At 44.4% G+C, this 21,046-nt stretch overlaps 1 protein-coding gene across 1 annotated transcript in view; it reads right to left on the bottom strand.

Moving 5' to 3' along the window:
- The window catches only part of NFE2L3 (NFE2 like bZIP transcription factor 3), a 68,717-nt gene extending 64,009 nt beyond the window's left edge, over nt 1-4,708 (bottom strand). Inside the window, exon 1 of the mRNA XM_073630132.1 lies at nt 3,988-4,708. Coding sequence (XP_073486233.1) covers nt 3,988-4,470 — 483 coding nt within the window. The 5' untranslated portion in view covers nt 4,471-4,708. The remainder of the gene's footprint in view (nt 1-3,987) is intronic.
- Nucleotides 4,709-21,046: the final 16,338 nt, after the last annotated feature.

The following is a 21,046-nucleotide window of genomic DNA, read 5'->3' as shown; positions in this document are numbered from 1 at the left end:
GGAGGAATAGTGCCCCCTATTTGGGGGTCAGTAGGAGGAATAGTGCCCCCTATTTGGGGGTCAGTAGGAGGAATAGTGCCCCCTATTTGGGGGTCAGTAGGAGGAATAGTGCCCCCTATTTGGGGGTCAGTAGGAGGAATAGTGCCCCCTATTTGGGGGTCAGTAGGAGGAATAGTGCCCCCTATTTGGGGGTCAGTAGGAGGAATAGTGCCCCCTATTTGGGGGTCAGTAGGAGGAATAGTGCCCCCTATTTGGGGGTCAGTAGGAGGAATAGTGCCCCCTATTTGGGGGTCAGTAGGAGGAATAGTGCCCCATATTTGGGGGTCAGTAGGAGGAATAGTGCCCCATATTTGGGGGTCAGTAGGAGGAATAGTGCCCCATATTTGGGGGTCAGTAGGAGGAATAGTGCCCCATATTTGGGGGTCAGTAGGAGGAATAGTGCCCCATATTTGGGGGTCAGTAGGAGGAATAGTGCCCCATATTTGGGGGTCAGGAGGAATAGTGCCCCATATTTGGGGGTCAGTAGGAGGAATAGTGCCCCATATTTGGGGGTCAGTAGGAGGAATAGTGCCCCATATTTGGGGGTCAGGAGGAATAGTGCCCCATATTTGGGGGTCAGGAGGAATAGTGCCCCATATTTGGGGGTCAGGAGGAATAGTGCCCCATATTTGGGGGTCAGGAGGAATAGTGCCCCATATTTGGGGGTCAGTAGGAGGAATAGTGCCCCATATTTGGGGGTCAGTAGGAGGAATAGTGCCCCATATTTGGGGGTCAGTAGGAGGAATAGTGCCCCATATATGGGGGTCAGTAGGAGGAATAGTTCCCCATATTTGAGGGTCAGTAGGAATAGTGCCCCATATTTGGGGGTCAGTAGGAGAAATAGTGCCCCGAGGGCTGGATAAAGGCAAGCAAAGGGCCACAGTTTGGAGACCACTGTTCTACAGACTCTCTCAAACTTTTCAACACAGAGGAACCCTTGAAATAAACTTTCCAGTTTCAGGGAACCCCTGCAAAAAATTACTATATCTACAACTCATTATACATTAATGTGATGGTCAGTGGAAAGAATGCTTCTTACACTTGGTCACTGGGAAGATTTCTTAGGTCAGCCATACATGGATCAAAATTCAGCCCGTTCAGCAGGGAATGAACACATTTTAATCCATGTATGGGTAGGCTGGTTGAACAGAATCTATTAACTTCCATACAACCAGCCTGTCTGTTTTCCCCCCGATCGGTCGGTGCCGCTGGCTATAGCCTGCAACACTGGTCAGTGTGTTTTGATGGCAGGGAACTCTCATCTGCTCCCAGAACACAATGCCTCAGCAGGAGCATTTCCCCCATCCACATTGAATATGTGGATGGGGGAATTGGGTACATTTTTTTTTTTTTTTTTACGTTAAACCCACTGGTTAAAAAAAAATAATAAAAAATAAATCAAAAAAAGGAAGAAGAAGTGAAAGATTAACGTATGGCCAAGCCCTATGCCTAGTACACACTATCAGTTTCTTTATCCGTTCAACCCAGTGGGCCGAAAAAAGTGCGCTGATCGGATGCTGATTGGCAGACCTTTTTCAATCATGCCTCTTCGACAGAAGCCAGACCGCCTGCAGTACACAAGGGCCAAAATGTCAGCTGGTTTCTATTGATATTTGGCCCATGTGTATGGGGCTTAACAGAGAGCTCAAAAGATCAATGCTGGCAGTGGGAACTTATCTGAGAGCAGAAATTGCTCAAGGAGCCCCCGGCAACCTCTGGAGGAACCCTAGGACTCCATGAAACCCTGGTTGAGAAACCCTGGTCTACATTCTACATCCTTGAAGCCTAAATAGATGAAACACTATCACTATTGGTACTACCATTACTATAAGAACACCAAGTTGAGGTGTAATATAGGCCAGACACTACACTAATCCAGGAGCTCAAATGCTTCTGGCCAGTTAATGTTGAGTGCACCTGCTCCTCTCCATTATTCTCAATGAACCAGAGATGATGAGCTTATTTCTTCACCTCTCTTCAATTTAAAACCTTTGAAATCTTAAGAACATAATCTCCTCTGTTTATTGCTCAGTCAAAGATTTTATGAGGTTATTATAAAGTTTCACATGTGTTGCAACACCTGGAAAACCATCCCTTCCAGTTTATATTAGGTTCTACACCTGATCTATACGAAAATTGACAGAATATGCTCCGAGGCAATGAAGGAGACATGCCAAACCACCACCCCATTCAACAGCCATAAACAAAAAGACAATACAATCATGACATTCTTTGTGTTAATATTTACATATTGCTAGGAGGATCTCCAACAGACCAGTCTGATTACTGGGGCTGTGGCTGTTTTGTGTTCCTAACATATATAATAAGTGTACACAAGAAAATCAGGCAGGGCGTGGTGCACCATACAACAGACACATGCTCTCTCCACTAACAGACATCTATTCTACGAACGAAGGCCTGGGAGCTCTGGGGTTGATTTACTAAAACTGGAGTGTGTAAAATCTGGTGCAGTTGTGCATGGTATCCAGCCAATCAGCTTCTAACTTCAGCTTGTTCACTTAAGCTTTCACAATAAAACCTGGAAGCAGATTGGTTTCTATGCAGAGCTGCCCCAGATTATGCACTCTCCAGCTTTAGTAAATCAGCCCCTCTGTGTCTGTACATTTAATATCACAAACTGGCACATACATGTAGATCAGTATGGATAACATACACCAGAAAGTGAAAGAAAAAACACAACAATCCCATAATTGTAATCAAAGCCTGCTACATGAGAGCTCTGAGCCACAGACTGGTGATTTCTCACCAGGGAATGGCTTGCAAGGACTTGTGCACGTGGGGATACCTATGCCAGACACATGATGGCCATTATGGTGAACATAGGCTGGCATGTACGCATAGACCGGGCAGCCCTACGACATGTTTCAACACACCCCTTTTTATATAAGCTGTACCCACTGATCGATGTTACAGAGTTCATCCCTACTACAGGTACATGGCAACCTGTGCCTACCACGCTAGTAAGCCAATATACAAATGCCAATGTAGATCTGAGCACTGGGCATCAAGATGCTTCTATAAAATTACTGGTCAGTGCACATGGTCCCTCTGGCTTTCCTTTTTCAACTGGATGAGGAAAAAAAAAAAGTCAGCTCCACTCAAACAGCATTGAGATATACAGTAGTAGTTTTAACTGTCAATTCTGTCCACTAGTCCTGATATTTACAGATCCCTTCCAGACAGAACAGCCCTCCTGCTACCCACACAGAAGCTGCACTCCTCCTAGCACTTGACCTTTAGGTAATCAGTGGGTGCTTTAAGTGTCCTGCTATGGATGGTGGCCTGCCAACACCAGAAACGAAGTCACTAGCACTCCAAATAGCATATTTATTGAGAAGACAACATCATAAGGCCATAAGAAACTAATGTTTTGGGGGCCTCGCATGTTCCCTTCTTCAAGGCGACATAACAAAGGCTAGGTCACCTTGAGGAAGGGACCCTATGAGGCTTCAAAATGTCAGTTTCTTAAGACCTACTAATGTTGTCTTCACAATAAATGCGTGATCAATTTGGGGTGCTGGTGTATGTATCTTGTAGTTAAATACCATAGCTCAGACACTTCCTTGCCCCTTCCTGATTATTGGGCAATGAAGGAGCAGCGGCAGATTGTTATGGTCATCTTTCTGCTCTCTCCTTCTGTCAGCACATGTGCATGCAGAACACCCGATTGGCCCAAAGTACTACCCCTCCAGTCTAAGTGCTGTTGGGCTGAAATCAAGCCAAAATTCTAGTATATACCAGGTTGCTTTCAGGGGGTTCTTTACCCCGGAGGTGGGCTCCTGGTCCTCAATAGTAACCAGCAGTGGTTGATGGGGTGCTGAGTGAGCATGCTCCTAGCACAGATCACATAGGTTGTGGCGCAACATTGAAGCGCTCAGGTTAAAGCATATGAAGTATGGGTGAAATAAAGCCATAGGGGTAGGTTACCTCTTTGGTATAGTCTCCAGGGTCGGCCTCTGTAGCGATGTGCGGTTGGGATGGGGGGTCATGGCTGGGCTGCAGGTTGCTGCTCCTGGCAGGTGTCTGGCTGGGGCCCTCATTGTCACTTGGGGGGTCAGCAGGGCTCTCCTCATTGGTTCCCAGCAGAACGCCGACCGGTCCAGCCTCAGCATCCCCGGGCACGGCGTGAACCAGCCAGGCGCTGAGCTCAGTCCTGGGGATACGGGGGTCCCCCAGCGCCCTCACCTCGTCCAGCAGCCTCCTGGCGGTGAAGAAGGAGTCCAGCTCCGGGCTCTTGGGGTGCAGGCTGAGACTGTGGAAGGGGATGGGGGAATAGGCAGAGCTGCTCCCCAGGATGATCTCCCGGATGGGGGGCAAGTAAGACTCCAGATCCACCCTTACCCCGACCAGGCTCAGCAGGATGGTGAACTGCAGCAGACCTTCTGTCATATACTTCTTCAGATCCTTCATTGTATCCCTGCCGGGCCTGGGGGGAGCTCCTCACTGTCCTGGAACTAGTGCCCTGCTCTCAGCATCACCGGGGGGAGGGGGGGGGAGCAGCCGGCGGTGGAGCGCCACTAGCAGTAGACAATAGAGCACGCCGGCTGCTCCGCTCCTCTGCAGTGAGACACAAAGACATGAGAACACACATACACCGAGAGTGAGTGCCGGGAGACGGCCAGTCCGCGCCCCCGCATCCCTACACACGTGCACGCCCATAGAGCTGCCCTGCCGCTCCTACTGCGCATGTGCGGCGCCCTACTGATCCTGGTTACATTGTATCTCCCACAATAGAAGGACATCCCATACACACTGTACAAAGTCTAATTGTAACACAATCATCACACTGCTCATACTGGATACTAATAGAGTAGTAATGATGGTATACTTTAAAATGACACTAAAGGTTCATTTTTTTTTTTTTTTTAATAACAAACATATCATATTTACCTCCACTGTGCACCTCGTTTTGCACAGAGTGACCCCAAACCTGCTCTTCTGGGGTCCCCGACGGCTCTTCCCCACATCAGATAACCCCTAGGAGAAGAGCTCTCCCAAGGGGGTTACCTTGCGGGCGCGCTCCCGAGTCCAGCATTGGGCATCCATAGAGGCAGAATGCAGGACTCGGCCCCGATGCCCACGTCATTGGATTTGATTGACGGCAGCAGGAGCCAATGGCTGCGCTGCTATCAATCTATCCAATCAAGAGCCGAGAACCCCGGGCAGAGAGAGAGTGCGTCCCGTGCGTCCCCCCAGCACCTTTTGTTAATCCTCCGAAGATCGGCTCCTCGGGCAGACAGGGCGGAACTCCGTTCTGTACTGTCAGCAGAGGAGTACCTCAGACAATTAGCTGAACATGTAGTTTACTTACGGTTATTAGAGAGATTTCCAAGCTGTTTTCACCTTTGGGCAATTTGTTTATATTTGCTATTACCCACTAGAGTGTTATTCAGTTAACCTATAGGTACAATTAATGAAAATTTTAGTGTGTTGCAAAATTAAGTCAGGTGATTATACTCACCCAATCAAATGGCTTGTTTCTCACACATTGTAATTGGTTCTTTCTAGATAATTTTAGTTATATATATATATGGCAACTTGGAGTGGGTGGTCTATGCCCCTGTTGAAGACCCCTAGGTCGAAACGCGTCAGGCCCATACACCACTCTCCATGTTGCCCACTTGCTTTTATTTATCGTGATCACGTTTTTATGTATATACAGTTGTTTTTTTCAATAAGAATGCCCTTTTTATCTGCACTATGTGGAGGCACATCTTTTTTCTCTTTCCATCCACTGTATGAGGTTTAGTGCCTCCAGCTGCTCCACCAACGTCTTTTTGGCCCTCCTGATCCACGCTTTGGCCGTCCATTGTGAGGACTCATCTCGTTGTCCCCGGAGATCCACGCAGACCGCAACCCAGAGGATCGGAGCATCCAGATCTTCCACTCCATGTCCTTGGTGACACACTGCGCATGCGATTCCCTGTCGCTGACATGGGAATCCACGAGATCTGGTAAGAGTCTCCCTGTTATTTTCTGCTATATTGGCTTGTCCTGCTGAGAGGTCAGTTTAGATGCAAGGTGACTTCTGACGACCAATGGAATACCACCATCCCCTGGACTACCCCCATTTCCTGTGTTGTGGGACATTCACATTCATTTATGGACTTTATGTTCCATTCACCCTTGGCTTGTCATTATTTTTCCAGCACCTATTCACAACTTTAATAGTTTGCATTATTTATTTACACTTATGCGCTGCATTTTTTCATTTGTTAATTCACTGTTTTTGTCAGACTGTATGCAGCAGCTCCTGTTAGCCGTACTAGTTAGCCCGGTGTTTCTTATATATTTTGGCAGTTGGGATGAGTGGCAGTGCTGGCGGGGAGTTGGGATGAGTGGCAGTGCTGGCGGGGGAGTTCTGATCAGCAGTGGGGACTTTTAATGGCAACTATAATCACAGGTAGTGTTACTCACTGTATCTCTGGCTTCACTGTGCCTCCGACTTTGTTGTGTCTCACAGCAGTGACACCTATGCTGAAATCAGGAGATGGGGTCTCCTCAAGCCCCTCCCACTTCACATTCTTCACCAGTCAGCTGACCTCTAGTTTCTGCCCCCCAGCCATACCATGAACTGAATGGACGCTTGCAAAGAGGCTGAGTGGGCTCCAGGAACAACCCAGCTGGGCAGCCACAGGCTCCAGGGACAGCCCTGCTGGGCAGCCGCAAAAAGGTTGCGAGAGCGGTGTGGGCTTCAGGAACTGCCCAGGATTCGGTGACCCCGGGCAAAACGTCATTCGACCCCCAGGTTGAGGACCACTGCTCTAGAGCCTCATAAAATCTCATTTAAAATCTCCTTAGACTATCAGTTAGAGGCAGCAGTGCAGTAAAGAGGAACTTAACCCATGGCCAAGAAAATCATTCCCAATATTCATCTTACCTTTGATGCTGGTTTATCCAGGAAAAACTTACTCACAAGGCCTGTGTTGGGCTTTTCCATGTGTTGGACTAGATCCTGCAATGGACTCCCCTCCCCTCCCTTCTTCCATTGCACATACCATACCTCACCGCCATCTTCAATCTCCCATAATCATAATCAGGAGCCGGCTGTCTTCCTCATTTTTACAGCTGGCCTCCTGATGGCATTCCTTTGATCTCGCACATGCGAAGGTGTGGCGCAGTTCTTGATTGGCACAGGGGAGCAAAACAAGGCTTTTTTGGCAGATTCTCCTGGGATATGTGATGTAAATTTCCCAGGAGGCTTTGGCTGGCTGATGATCATACTTCCCTCTCGCCTAGGAGAGGAGTCTAGAAGTGGGAGGCTTCACTATAAATGAAGAAAACAACGTATTCCCTAATAAAAATGGCAGATGCCCTTTGCAATTGTGTAAGGGTCAGATGGGGAAAAGCAGATGAGAGAAAGCTTGATTTCATATGTGAAGGATATTGTACTGCAGTTATTGGGCTGTAGGTACAGGAGTGCCTGCTATTTTTCAGGAGCAATTTAAGGTATAAGGTAGAGTACTGCTTAGGCACAATACGGCTGGGTTCACATATCTGTGGCTGCAGTCCAGAGTCCAGCGCGTTTCTGTTTACCGATTCAGGTGCAAATTTTTCCCTAAATTCGCTCCTGAACTGGACCAATAAACGCAAAGGACACTTTTCAAAATTGTGCTACGGCCGCCCCGCACATGTGTGAACTGGTTTCATTGAAAGCAGGTCACATTCATATGTTATGCAAATTGAATGCATTAAAAAAAATTGCATTCAATTAATCTGAACCCAGCCTTAAAGTGGTTGTAAAGGTAGAACGTTTTTGCATTAGGGTAAAAAAAAAAAAAAAACAACAACTTTTGTGTTCAGTTCCCCGCCCCCAGCCCCCCCTTACACTTACCTGAGTCCAATCTCGATCCAGCGCTGTGCATGAGAGCAGCGTCTCTCTCCACTCTCTCTCCTCACTGGGCATGGAGGTAACAGCGGGAGCCATTGGGTCCTGTTGTTGTCAATCACAGCCTGTGAAGAGGACACGGGGGAAGTGTGGGGGGGGGAGGCAAGCCACGCTGTGTGTGTGACAGACGCACAGAGTGTGGCTCAGGATCGAGTCCCACGAGTGCCCCCATAGCAGCCCATATTTCTGGCAAATGTTGCCGTTGGGTGCAGTGTGGCTATACACTAGAAGATTTGTTCTCGATTGAAGAATATGGTTTAGTAAACATTTCTAGATGTTTTCTATGTAGCAAATCTTAATCTTTAAATTTACTTTCATCAAAAGCCAATACTCATTTTACAAGTTATATTACTTCATTTGTCATTTTGTTTCATTTTGTTTTGCCCCATATAATAAGAGATTTTAAAAAGGCAGCGCGTAGGACTGAAGCGTGCACAGCACCACCTAGATGACAGAAGGGACAATCAGAGAATGTGCACGTCTGTAGAGAAGCATGGGATGCCATTTATGTCTTCCAACACTTGGCACTTCGCAGAGTTGCACTTCCCACAGACAGACAAGCAGGCAGGGTGGGAGGCAGAGCCATGGAGAGGAGGAACTGAGACTGGTGAGGAGGAGGAGGAGGGATGTGGCGATGAAGGTGTGAGCGCTACAACCCATCAATTTAGAGACGTGACAGCTTTTGTCATTTTAATTTCTTGAGAAAAGAATAAAGGGATAGGCGACAGTTTACATTCTACAGCAATGATCAGAAAGTACTGCAGTCTATACTGAGTGCACCACGCCATGTATTATTCTTCATTTGTTGAGCAGATTTGCTTACAGTTGTGCTCATAATCATAAATTTTCATACCCTGGCAGAATTTATGATTTCTTAGCCATTTTTCAGAGAATATGAATGATAACACAGAAACATTTCTTTCACTCATGGTTAGTGTTTGGCTGAAGCCATTTATTATAAATCAACTGTGTTTACTACTTTTAAATCATAATAATCACAACAAACAACCCAAATGACCCTGATCAAAAGTTTACATACCCTGGTGATTTTGGCCTGATAACATGCACACAAGTTGAGACAAAGGGGTTTGAATGGCTGTTAAAGGTAACCATCCTCCCTCACCTGTGATCTGTTTGCTTGTAATTAGTGTGTGTGTATAAAAGGTCATTGAGTTTCTGGACTCCTGACAGACCCTTGCATCTTTCACCCAGTGTTGCACTGACATTTCTGGATTCTGAGTCATGGAGAAAGCAAAAGAATTGTCAAAGGATCTGCGGCAAAAGGTAGTTGAACTGTGTAAAACAGGAAAGGGATATAAAAAGATATCCAAGGAATAGAAAATGCCAATAAGCAGTGTTCAAACTCTAATCAAGAAGTGGAAAATGAGGGGTTCTGTTGAAACCAAACCACGGTCAGGTAGACCAACTAAAATTTCAGCCACAACTTCCAGGAAAATTGTTTGGGATGCAAAGAAAAACCCACAAATAGCTTCAGGTGAAATACAGGACTCTCTGAAAACATGTGGCGTGGCTGTTTCAAGATGCAAAATAAGGAGGCACTTGAAGAAAGATGGGCTGCATCGTCAAGTCGCCAGAAGAAAGCCATTACTACGCAAATGCCACAAAGTATCCTGCTTACAATACACCAAACAGCACAGGAACAAGCCTCAAAGCTTCTGGCACAAAAGTCATCTGGAGTGATGAGACCAAAATTTAGCTTTTTGGCCACAACCATAAACGCTACATTTGGAGAGGAGTGAACAAGGCCTATGATGAAAGGTGCACCATTCCTACTGTGAAACACGGAGGTGGATCGCTTATGTTTTGGGGATGTGTGAGCTACAAAGGCGCAGGAAATTTGGTCAAAGTTGATGGCAAGATGAATACAGTATGTTAGCAAAAAATACTGGAGGAACATTTGCATTCATCAGTCAGGAAGCTGCGCATGGGACGTACTTGGAAATTCCAACATGACAATAAACCAAAACACAAGGCCAAGTCGACCTGCCATTGGCTACAGCAGAATAAAGTGAAGGTTCTGGAGTGGCCATCTCAGTTTCCTGACCTCAACATCATTGAGCTACTCTGGGGAGATCTCAAACGTGCAGTTCATGCAAGACAGCCCAAGAATTTACAGGAACTGGAGGCTTTTTGCGAAGAGAAATGGGTAGCTTTACCATCTGAGAAGATAAAGAGCCTCATCCACAAATACCTCAAAAGCCTTCAAACGATCATTGATGTTAAAGGGGGGCAATACACGCGGTATTAATAACCTGGGTATATAAACTTTTGATCAGGGTCATTTGGGTAGTTTCTGTTATCATTATGATTTAAAAAGAGTAAAAACAGTTGATTGATAATAAATGGCTTCAGCCAAACACTAGCCACGAGTGAAAGAAAAGTTTTTGTGTTGTCATTCATATTTTCTGAAAAATGGCCAAGAAATCATAAATTCTGCCAGGGTATATAAACTTATGAGCACAAATGTAGATCATGGGCAATAAAAACATTCTTCACAAAGTTGTTGCCTCCGACGTGTCTCAACATCGAGGGGACAATTATGTGAATAGTGGTAGGTACAAATTTGAAAGGAAGTGAAGAGTGTGGAAATAGTTAGTGATGTAATACTACGATAGAGATCATGTGTACTCACGGCTGAATTTTTACTTCCTGCCCCCCTAGGCCAACTGTCTCATGCTAGCAACGCCTTCTTATCACAGTTGACTGGCTAGCTTTAGTATCACACTAACAAGATCAAACATCATAGCTGCCATAGTGTCCGGAGATGTGCTGTAAGATGCTGCAAGAGACTGTATAGGGAGCTGCCTGTGAGACAGTTTCCCATTGAGCAGTCAGGGAGGCATGTAAGAGCCGGTTAGTGCTTTAAACTGTAATGTAATGTCACTGCTTGCAGATAGGAGCTGTCAAAACTCGGGGCTGATGTCAGGGGTGGGCGGGACCAAACAGCTAGCCTATCAAACACGCTGATGTCGAGAGCTGGGCGGGCCGCTCCGTGTATGTGGCTCCGCCCCCTTTCTATCAGTTATTAAACACCAGCCAATGATTGGGCTGCTTAAGAAAGGGGGCGGAGCCATATACATGGAGCAGCCCACCCAGCCCCTATTCCTTTGGCTGGTGTTTGATAGCTGATAGAAAGGGGCGGGGCCACATACACAGAGCGGCCCGCCCAGCCCCTATTCCGTTGGCTTGTGTTTGATAGGCTAGCTGTTCGGTCCCACCCCTGACATCAGCTCCGAGTTCTGACAGCTCCTCTCTGCAAGAAGTGACATTACATTACAGTTTCACGCACTGAGCGGCTCTTACATGCCTAGCTGACTGCTCAATGGGAAACTTCCCCTCTCCTAGATCAGTGCCAATCAGTGCCGCCTATCAATGCCCATCAGGGCCACCTATCATTGCCAACCAATGCCACCCATCAGTGCCACCAATTAGTGCCACCTGTAAGTGCCCATCAGTGCCTATCACTGCCACCTGTCAGTGCCCACCAGTGCCACATGTCAGTGCCCGCCAGTGCCACCTGTCAGTGCCAATCAGTGCCACCTGTCAGTGCCCATCAGTGCCACCTGTCAGTGCCAATCAGTGCCACTTGTCAGTGTCAATCAGTGCCCATCAGTGCCACCTGTCAGTGCCCACCAGTGCCACATGTCAGTGCCCATCCGTGCCCACCAGTGCCACATGTCAGTGCCAATCATTGCTCATCAGTGCCACCTGTCAGTGCCAATCAGTGCCCACCAGTGCCACCTGTCAGTGTTCATCAGTTCCACCTGTCAGTGCCCATCAGTGCCACCTATCACAGACAATCCGTGCCACCTGTCAGTGCAAATCAGTGCTGCCAGTCAGTGCCAACCAATGCCACCTATCAGTGCCAGTCAGTGCCCAACAGTGCTTACAATCAGTGCCACCTATCAGTGCCCATCAGTGCTGTCTATCAGTGCCCATCAGTGCTGCCTATCAGTACCCATTGGTTTTGCCTATCAGTGCCAATCAGTGCCCATCAGTGCTGCCAATGAGTGCCCATCAGTGCTGCCTATCAGTGCCAACCAATGCCATAAATCAGTGCCCATCAGTGCTGCCTATCAGTACCCATCTGTCCTGCCAATCAGTGAAGCCTATTAGTGCCAACCAATGCCACCTATCATTGCCAATCAGTGCTGCTGATCAGTGCCAATCAGTGCTTCCAATCAGTGCCAATCAGTGCTGCCTTTCAGTGCTTCCAATCAGTGCTACCTATCAGTGCCCATCAGTGTTGCCTATCAGTGCCCATCAGTGCTGCCAATCAGTGTATCAGTGTTGCCTAGCAGTGCCATCTATCAGTGACAATTAGTGCCCATCAGTGCTGCCTATGCGTGCAGCCTATCAGTGCCCATCAGTGCTGCCTATCAATGCCCATCAGTGCCACCTATCAGTGCTGCATATCAGTGCCCATCAGTGCCACCCATCAGTGCTGCCTATCAGTGCCATTCAGTGCTGCCAATTAGTGCCAATCAGTGCCACCTATCAGTGGCACCATGCAGTGCCTATCAGTGCTGCCAACCAGTACCGCCTATCAGTGCCCATCAGTGCTGCCAATCAGTGCTGCCTATCAGTGCCCATGAGTGCTGCCAATCAGTGTCACCTATCAGTGCCAATCAGTGCTGGTTATCAGTGCCTATGAGTGCTGCCTATGAGTGCTTCCAATCAGTGCCCATCAGTGCACTGAGTGCAGGGATGGGCAGTTGAACTCAGCAGCTAGGCACATTGTCTATGGGGGCTGGCCTGGTGGGGCCGAACTGAAATCTGTCTGTTTATTAATGCCACATGCCGATCGTTAGTATAATATGTAATCACCACACTACTATTTACAATAAAGTACTGGAGGTAAATTAAAAAAGTGTCAGTAAAAGGCCTGCCAATAAGCACTGTTATGTGTTCCCACACCACAAAAAAAGTGCAGCGCTAACTTACTAATCAATAACTTAACAATAATTGTGAAACCCTCTAATGTATGGAAATCTCAATAAACGTCAATATTACCACAATACCGGTGACATGTAACGTCACATATAATGCACATCAAACTGAAAAAATAAATAAAAAATTAAACTGAGCAGGGATGGTGGAAACCCCTCCTATAGATATTTGCCATACAGATTAACTACAAGTGCAATAATTCCAGTGATAGGCGATTTCACATGTAATACACATCAAAATGATAATAAGGCATCTTTTTTTTTTTTTTTTTTACAGGGATGGTGGAAATCCCTCTACAGATAATTGCAATACAAATTAACTTCAAGTGCAACAACTTTTTAGTTGGGAGGTTCACACCATTATAGCACTTTGGAATTTTTATTGTTTAGATTGTTACACTTAATTTTATATGTTTTAGTTACTATTATGATGTGAATTTTTGCGCTTGAAGTTAATTTTCCACCACCCTTGCTCAGTCCATGTCTTTATGGACCTTGGTTTGTGCAATGGTGCGCAGTCATGTTAAAACAGGAAGGGGCCATCCCCAAACTGTTCCCACAATGTTGGGAGCATAACATTATCCAAAATGTCTTGGTATGCTGATGTCTTAAGAGTTCCCTTCACTGGAACTAAGGGTCCAAGCCGAACCCCTGAAAAACAACTCCACACCATAATCTCCCTCTACCGAATGATTTGGACCAGTGCACAAAGCAAGGTCCATAAAGACATGGATGAGCGAGTTTGGGGTGGAGGAACTTGACTGGCCTTCACATTAAAGTGGAGACTGCAAGCCAGGCCTTCTCATCCAACATCAGTGCCTGGCCTCACAAATGCTCTTCTGGAAGAATGGTCAAACATTCCCATAGACACACTCCTAAACCTCGTGGACAGTCTTCCCAGAAGAGTTGAAGCTGTTATAGCTGCAAAGGGCGGGCCAACTCAATATTGAAATGGTAGAAAAATGTAGCGCATAATGAACAAACCAAAATTGCAAAAAAGTGGTGCTGTAATGTGTTCCAGTCCAAACAAACAAAAGTATTATTAAGTCCTTCAACCCAGTATAAATGGAGTGGATACTACACATGGAGTGTAGTAGTAGGGGCTACTACACTCCATGTTGCCTTGAATTTTATTGTGATCACTTTTTTACTGTACCCTTTTTTTAGCAATAAAAAACACCCCTTTTATCTGCACTATGTGGAAGCACATTTTTTCTTTTCACATACTATCCGGATGGGAGTGAATGCTTTACTGCTGCCATATGAGGGATATTCCACCTTCAGGATTCATATTGTGGCTACCTACCACGGATATCTACTTGGTGATCCCTGGAGTCTACGCAGAGTCCAATCTTGAAGTTCTGACTGTCAGGATATCCTTCCATTTGCCCTTCGTGGCGCACTGCCTTCAAGACTCCCTGTCGCCAACAGGGGAGTCCACTCCCCCTACTTATGACCTGTTTCCTTGATGCCATTTTCTGGTTGATATGGTTTCCCCCTACGGATCAACACAGCTTTCGGCCAACATTTGGAACACCATCCTCCTTGGGGATTGCATCCATGTTTACACATAGTGGGACATTATACCCCCTACCCATCTGTTCTTTGCCTTATAGACTTTGAGTTTACCATATGTTTATTATATTGGGTTGAAGGACTTAAAGGGGTTGTAAAGGTGTTTTTTTTTTTTTTTAAAAATAACAAACATGTCATACTTACCTTCACTGTGCAGCTCGTTCTGCACAGAGTGGCCCCGAACCTGGTCTTCTGGGGTCCCTCGGCGGCTGTCTCAGCTCCTCCCCGCAAGCATTTACCACCTTCATGCGAGCTCTCTCGCACGGTGGTGAGTGCTTGCGGGCGCGCTCCCGTGATACAGCCGGCGGCTATAGCCGCTCGCTGTATCACTCGGCCCCGCCCCCCGGCGCGCCGCGTCATCGGATGTGATTGACAGCAGCGCGAGCCAATGGCTGCGCTGCTTTCAATCCATCCACTGCAGCCAATCAGCGGCCAGGGTGAGCGGAGGAACAGATGTCGGGAACGCGAAGCTGACTTTCGAGGCGTCAGGTAAGTAAAACGGGGGGGCTGGGGGCGGCGGTTCTGTCAGAAGTTTTTTCACCTTAATGCATAGAATGCATTAAGGTGAAAAAACTTTTACCTTTACAACCCCTTTAATAATATTTTTGTTTGTTCGGACTGGAATACATTTCAGCACCACTATTTTGCAATTTTGGATTGTTCATTATGCGCTACATTTTTCTACCATCTCTATATTGTTTTTGTCACACCGTATGTAGCTGCTCCCTTTTCACCAGTTAGCGCAGTGTTTTCCTGTACACTTTTTCAACTCAATATTGAACCCTACGGACTAAGACTGGGATGCCATTAAAGTTCATGTGTGTGTAAAGGCAGGTGTCCCAATACTTCTGGTAATACAGTGTATATGTATGTATGTATATATATATATACGCATGTGTGATTGAGCTTTGGGGTGCACCCCCTAATGCAATAGGCTGCGCACGCCTATGATAGCTGCACAAGGAAAATGGAAGCTGGGAACAGAGAGTGTGAGACAATCTGATCATACAAGCCTGGATGTTCTCTCGTTCAGCACCATCTACTCTAAACAGTATTGATGAAGGATGTTCCATTGCTGGCTATTGTATTCAGCAGCCACAATACCAATGGCTGCCTGAATACAGTGGTGCTACTGAACAGTGCCTGCTGCATCTGATAGGGTGGAGTCACTGTTTGGCCAATAATCTTTCCACCCAGCTTAACTGATTTTTAAACTGACTTTTGTCAAGCTGGGTGGTGCTTGCAGGGCCATCCACAACTCAAATTTCAACCGATTCAGCAAGAATCAGCCAATGTTTGATCCATCCATAACCTGTCTTACAAGGCAGGCCATACACGGTGTGAATTCCGTGGTTGCAGGAAAGAAATCTGCATGATTCCACAGACACTGCTGACAGGGGAATCCCTCCTGCCAAGCAATTGTTTGCTCCCGGCAGATATTATCAGTAAAGGGCCCAATAGGAGTCCTGGTGAAATGGTGCACACATGCCCGGGTATATAAAGTTATTTATAGAGATATCTCCAGATGAATGTTGCAGCAAAGTCCTGTTGCAGGGACCCCTGAAGATGATGCAGCATATGTCTTTGTGTCTGAGACCTAAAGACAAGTTTAGCAGCGACAAGGAGACCTTCCAGCCCTTACCCAACTAGTCTGGAATGCAGTCCTAGTTATCTAGCACTGTGCATGTGAGAAAGTAATAGCATGGGTACTATATTTGTCAAGTATTTTCAGCAATACATTCAAGAAGCTATGAGCAGCTGCAGTTAAATTATTAGAACATAGAAATACTTGCATAATTGCCTCTTCTGATCTGGTATTAATAGCATGGACAGGACATGTGGCTGAGACCTTTTCACTTCCTCCTTCCAGGAAATTTTCCCAACAACCTCCGAGTCATGAAGTGACGTACATAATTTTAGATTACAGTGTGATATATCAGCTGACAGTAGAGGGCAGCAGATCCCTCCACTAATACAGTAAATGTATATTTTTATTGAAATATTATCAGTTATTGCTGGGATACAACATATCAGCGGCAGAACTACTATTCATCATTGGGTATAGCCACAAGTGGATCAGCAAGGCTGGACCTAGTCATGAAGTAAATGGAATCAGGACCCAGTAACAATGTCTATCTAACTCAGAGAGGGGAATATAACAAGGACTAGGGATGAGCTGAATACCCCCCCCCCCCCGGTTCGGTTCGCACCAGAACCTGTGAACGAACCGAAACTTCGCACGAACGTTAGAACCCCAGTTGAAGTCTATGGGACTATGACTATGTCTATGGAACGTTCTAAATCAAAAGTGCTAATTTTAAAGGCTAATTTGCATGGTATTGTCCTAAAAAGGGTTTGTGGACCCGGGTCCTGCCCCAGGGGACATATATCAATGCAAAAAAAGTTTTAAAAACTGCTGTTTTTTCGGGAGCAGTGATTTTAATGATGCTTAAAGTGAAAAAAAAGTGAAATATTCCTTTAAATATCGTACCTGGGGGGTGTCTATAGTATGCCTGTAAAGTGGCGCGTGTTTCCCGTGCTTAGAACAGTCCCTGCACAAAACGACATTTTTAAAGGAATAAAAGTCATTTAAAACTGCTTGCGGCTTTAATGTAATGTTGGGTCCTGACAATATGGATGAAAATCAGTGAGACAAACGGCATGGGTACCCCCCCCCAGTCCATTACCAGGCCCTTTGGGTCTTGTATCAATATTTAGGGGAACCCCACACCCAAATTAAAAAAAGGAAAGGCGTGGGGCCCCTAGGCCCTATATACTCTGAACAGCAGTATGCAGGCGGTGCAAACAAGACAGGGACTGTAGGTTTGTTGTTAAGTAGAATCTGTTTGTCATTTTGAACTGGTACATTTTTAAAGTGTAGCTCCAGCCAAAAAGTCTATTTTTTCCTTGTCAAAAGAAGTTTATTGAGTATACAATGTTATAAAGATACATAAAGTAAGTTTACAAGGATCTATAAAGTAAGCTCATTGTTTTACAGTAGGGTTTCTATAGGTAAATATCATGAAATTTCAAACATTAAACATTGGGTTCACGTAAACCTAAATTAAAGATATATATCATTTCCTTAGTTACTTTTGTAGGTATTTAAATGATTTATACCTACTATACATATTGTTTACAAGTAGAGTGTATATAGGTCAAATAAATTCTGATAATGAGCTTTAATCGTAAGGTGGAGAAAAGGAAAGAGAAAGAAGAAAAAGGGTTGAAAGGTAGAGGTATGGTCCACAAGGTTGTCCCGCTCGTCAGTTTATTATTCTTTTTAGTTCTCTTTGAAGCCTTAGAATGGGTGTCACTGTAAGTCATTTAATCTGTTACCATGGCAACAGGACAGAGTCATTGAAGTTTGACAGGAACTGTTGTTTTATCCAAGGATGCCAAAGTTTTTCAAATTTTGGAATTTGATTTTGATCGATGGCTACCATCTTAGCATGGGACATTGTATTATTCATTCTGTGAATTGTTTCTGCTAGTACCAATGTAGGAGATTTCCATGCCTTGGCCACTGTTTGTTTTGCAGCCGTTATTAGTTGGATCATAAGTTTGAATTGAGAGAGTGTTAACCATTCCGGTTTTAGATTAAGTAAAGTTAAATATGGATCTGGTTGTATTATTTTTTTAAATATTTTAGATGCAATCACGAAGACTTCCTTCCAGAAGGTTTGGATTACTGGGCACGTCCACCATATGTGTAAATATGTGCCTATTTCTGGGCATCCTCGAAAACAAGAAGCTGAGGTATTAGGTGAATATTTTGCCACTCTAGCGGGTACAAGGTACCAGCGAGTTAGGACTTTATAATTTGTCTCCAGTGCTAAGATGTTGGGTGAAGATGACTTAGATGTGAGCCATATGTTAGACCAGTCCGTGTCTTCTAAAGTTCGTCCCAGGTCCTCCTCCCACCTCTGAATGTAAGAGGGTCTATTAAGATTTGCTACTCCATATAATTGATTATAAAGTGATGAAATTGTACCTTTAGCAAATGGATCTTTTGTACAGATTGATTCAAAAATGGATAATTGGGATAATGGTGTATCCCCCTTTAGGAATGGTGTATAGAAATTTTTGATTTGGAGATATCTAAATATCTCAGAGTTTGGTAGATCATATTTTTCTCTAAGCGATGGGAATGAAAAGAATGATTTAGATGCTATGAAGTCATTTAGTGTCTGAATGCCTGATGTTGTCCAAGCTTTAAAAGAATTTGGGTAGATCCATGCCGGATAAAAGGCCGGATTTCTGATAAAAGAAAGGAGAGGATTGTGTGGAGATTGTAACTGATATTTGGTTTTTAGTTTATCCCAGAGAGATAAGAAGTGTTTAGTTATGGGATTATGAATTTTAAAGCGGTCTTTAGGATCAAGCCATAATAAATTTGATATTAATAGAGGGTCATTTTCTGAAGCCTCTATAAATACCCATAATGGGATTTCCTGTTTTGCATGGTATTTGGACAGACTGGCCAAATGTGCTGCTCTGTAGTAGTTAGTAAAATTAGGGTATCCCAGGCCTCCTTTATTTTTGGGAAGATGTAGTGTGTGTATAGGTATACGTGGTTTAGAAGAGCCCCATATAAACGAAGTTGCTCTTTTTTGTACTATTCTCAAAAAATAGGAAGGAATTGGAATAGGGAGGACTCTGAATAGATAAAGCAATTTGGGTAGAATAGTCATTTTGATTGCATTAATCTTCCCTATCCAGGATACAGGAAGTTGCGACCATTGTTTTATTAGATTTGTGATCTGTCTTAATACAGGAGGATAATTGGTTGAGAATAAGTCAGAATGAGATGCTGTTAAATGAATTCCAAGATATGGGATTGATTTTTCTGCCCATGTGAATGGGAGTGCAGCCCTAGCCGGGATCAATTCCATGTTTGTGAGTGAAATATTAAGCACTAGGCATTTCTTAGGATTAATCATAAGGCCGGATAGGGCTGCAAATCCATCAAGAGCTGGTATTAAGTTAGGACCAGAGACCTGTGGTGATGATAGAAAAAGTAATATATCGTCTGCAAATATACATAATTTGTGTGTAATACCTCCTACTTCAATGCCAGTTATAGTTTGGTTTGGTCTGATGTATTGGGCCATGGGTTCGAGTATAAGGGCAAATAATAAGGGAGATAATGGGCAACCCTGTCGGGTACCTCTTTCGATATTAAAGGCTTCAGATTTGTATCCAGCATATTTTATATAGGCTATATATTATTATATAATAATGCTTTGATCCATGTTAAAAAGTGGGGTCCAAAACCCCATTTTTGTAATGAATATTGCATATATTGCCAGGATACTGTGTCAAATGCCCTCTTAATATCGAGAGATAGAAAACATAAAGGGATTTTCCGTTTTTTAGCAATATGTGCCAATAACACTGCCCTGCGTATATTATCGCCTGCCTGTCTATTTGGCATGAAGCCTACTTGATCTCTATGTATTAATTTTCCTATAATGCTATTGAGGCGTTTTGCTATTATTTTTGCTAATAATTTAATATCGAGGTTTAACAGAGAGATAGGCCGATAATTCACACAGGAAGTATCATCAGAAAGGGGTTTTGGGATCATACAAACAATTGCCATTAGTGTTTCTTGCCGAAAAGAATGTCCATCTAGAAGTTTGTTAAAAGTTTCAGTGAGAATGGGAGAGAGTATTTCTGAGAATGTTTTATAGTATAAAGCCGAGTAGCCGTCTGGGCCTGGTCTTTTGTTAAGTTTTAGGTCTTTTATGGCGTTAGCAACTTCATCTATAGTTATAGGCTCATCCAAACTGCTTTTTTGATTCTGAGATAACTCAGGTAAGGTTATTTTTGAGAAGAAGGATTCAGCCTCTGTAGGATTAAATTCATTGTTTGTCTTGTATAAAGTTGCGAGATGTGAGTGAAATTTATGGACTATTTTAACTGGATTACAAGTGTAAACATTTTTTGATAATTTCAAACGTATTGGTTTGAAAGATTTGTTAGTTGAATTTAATGCCCGAGCCAAATATGTACCTGGTTTGTTTGTATTCATGTAGAAATTGTGTTTGGAGCGTTTGAGGGATTTATCAACTGACTCAGTGAGAAATAGATCGTATTCCAATCTAGATTTTTCCAGATGAGATTTTGTACTCTGGGATGGATTATCTTGAAATGATATGTAGGCTGCATTAAAATTGAGTTCTAGTTTTTTTGCTAGATTTTTGCGTTCCCGTTTAAATAGTGCCATTTGTCTTTGTATTGTACCACGCAAGACAGGCTTATGAGCTTCCCACAGTGTTATTGGGGAGATGTCTGTTGTATTATTAATTGATATGTATTCCTTTAAAGCTTGTTCAATGGCCTTCTGATGTAGTGGGTGTTTGAGCATTATGTCCGGTAAGTACCACGTTGGGTCATGCGCTTTTGGTATGGCTGAGGCTATAGTAGTGTATACTGCATTATGGTCAGACCACGGAATCGGAATTATATCTGATGCAATAATTTCTGGTATCATTCCTATTGTTAGAAAAATATGATCTATTCTGGTGAAGGTTTGATGAGGGTGCGA

Source organism: Aquarana catesbeiana, linkage group LG05, assembly GCF_042186555.1.
Source record: "Aquarana catesbeiana isolate 2022-GZ linkage group LG05, ASM4218655v1, whole genome shotgun sequence".
NCBI classification, from domain to species: Eukaryota; Metazoa; Chordata; class Amphibia; order Anura; family Ranidae; genus Aquarana; species Aquarana catesbeiana.
This window is presented reverse-complemented; position numbering and strand designations above follow the sequence as displayed.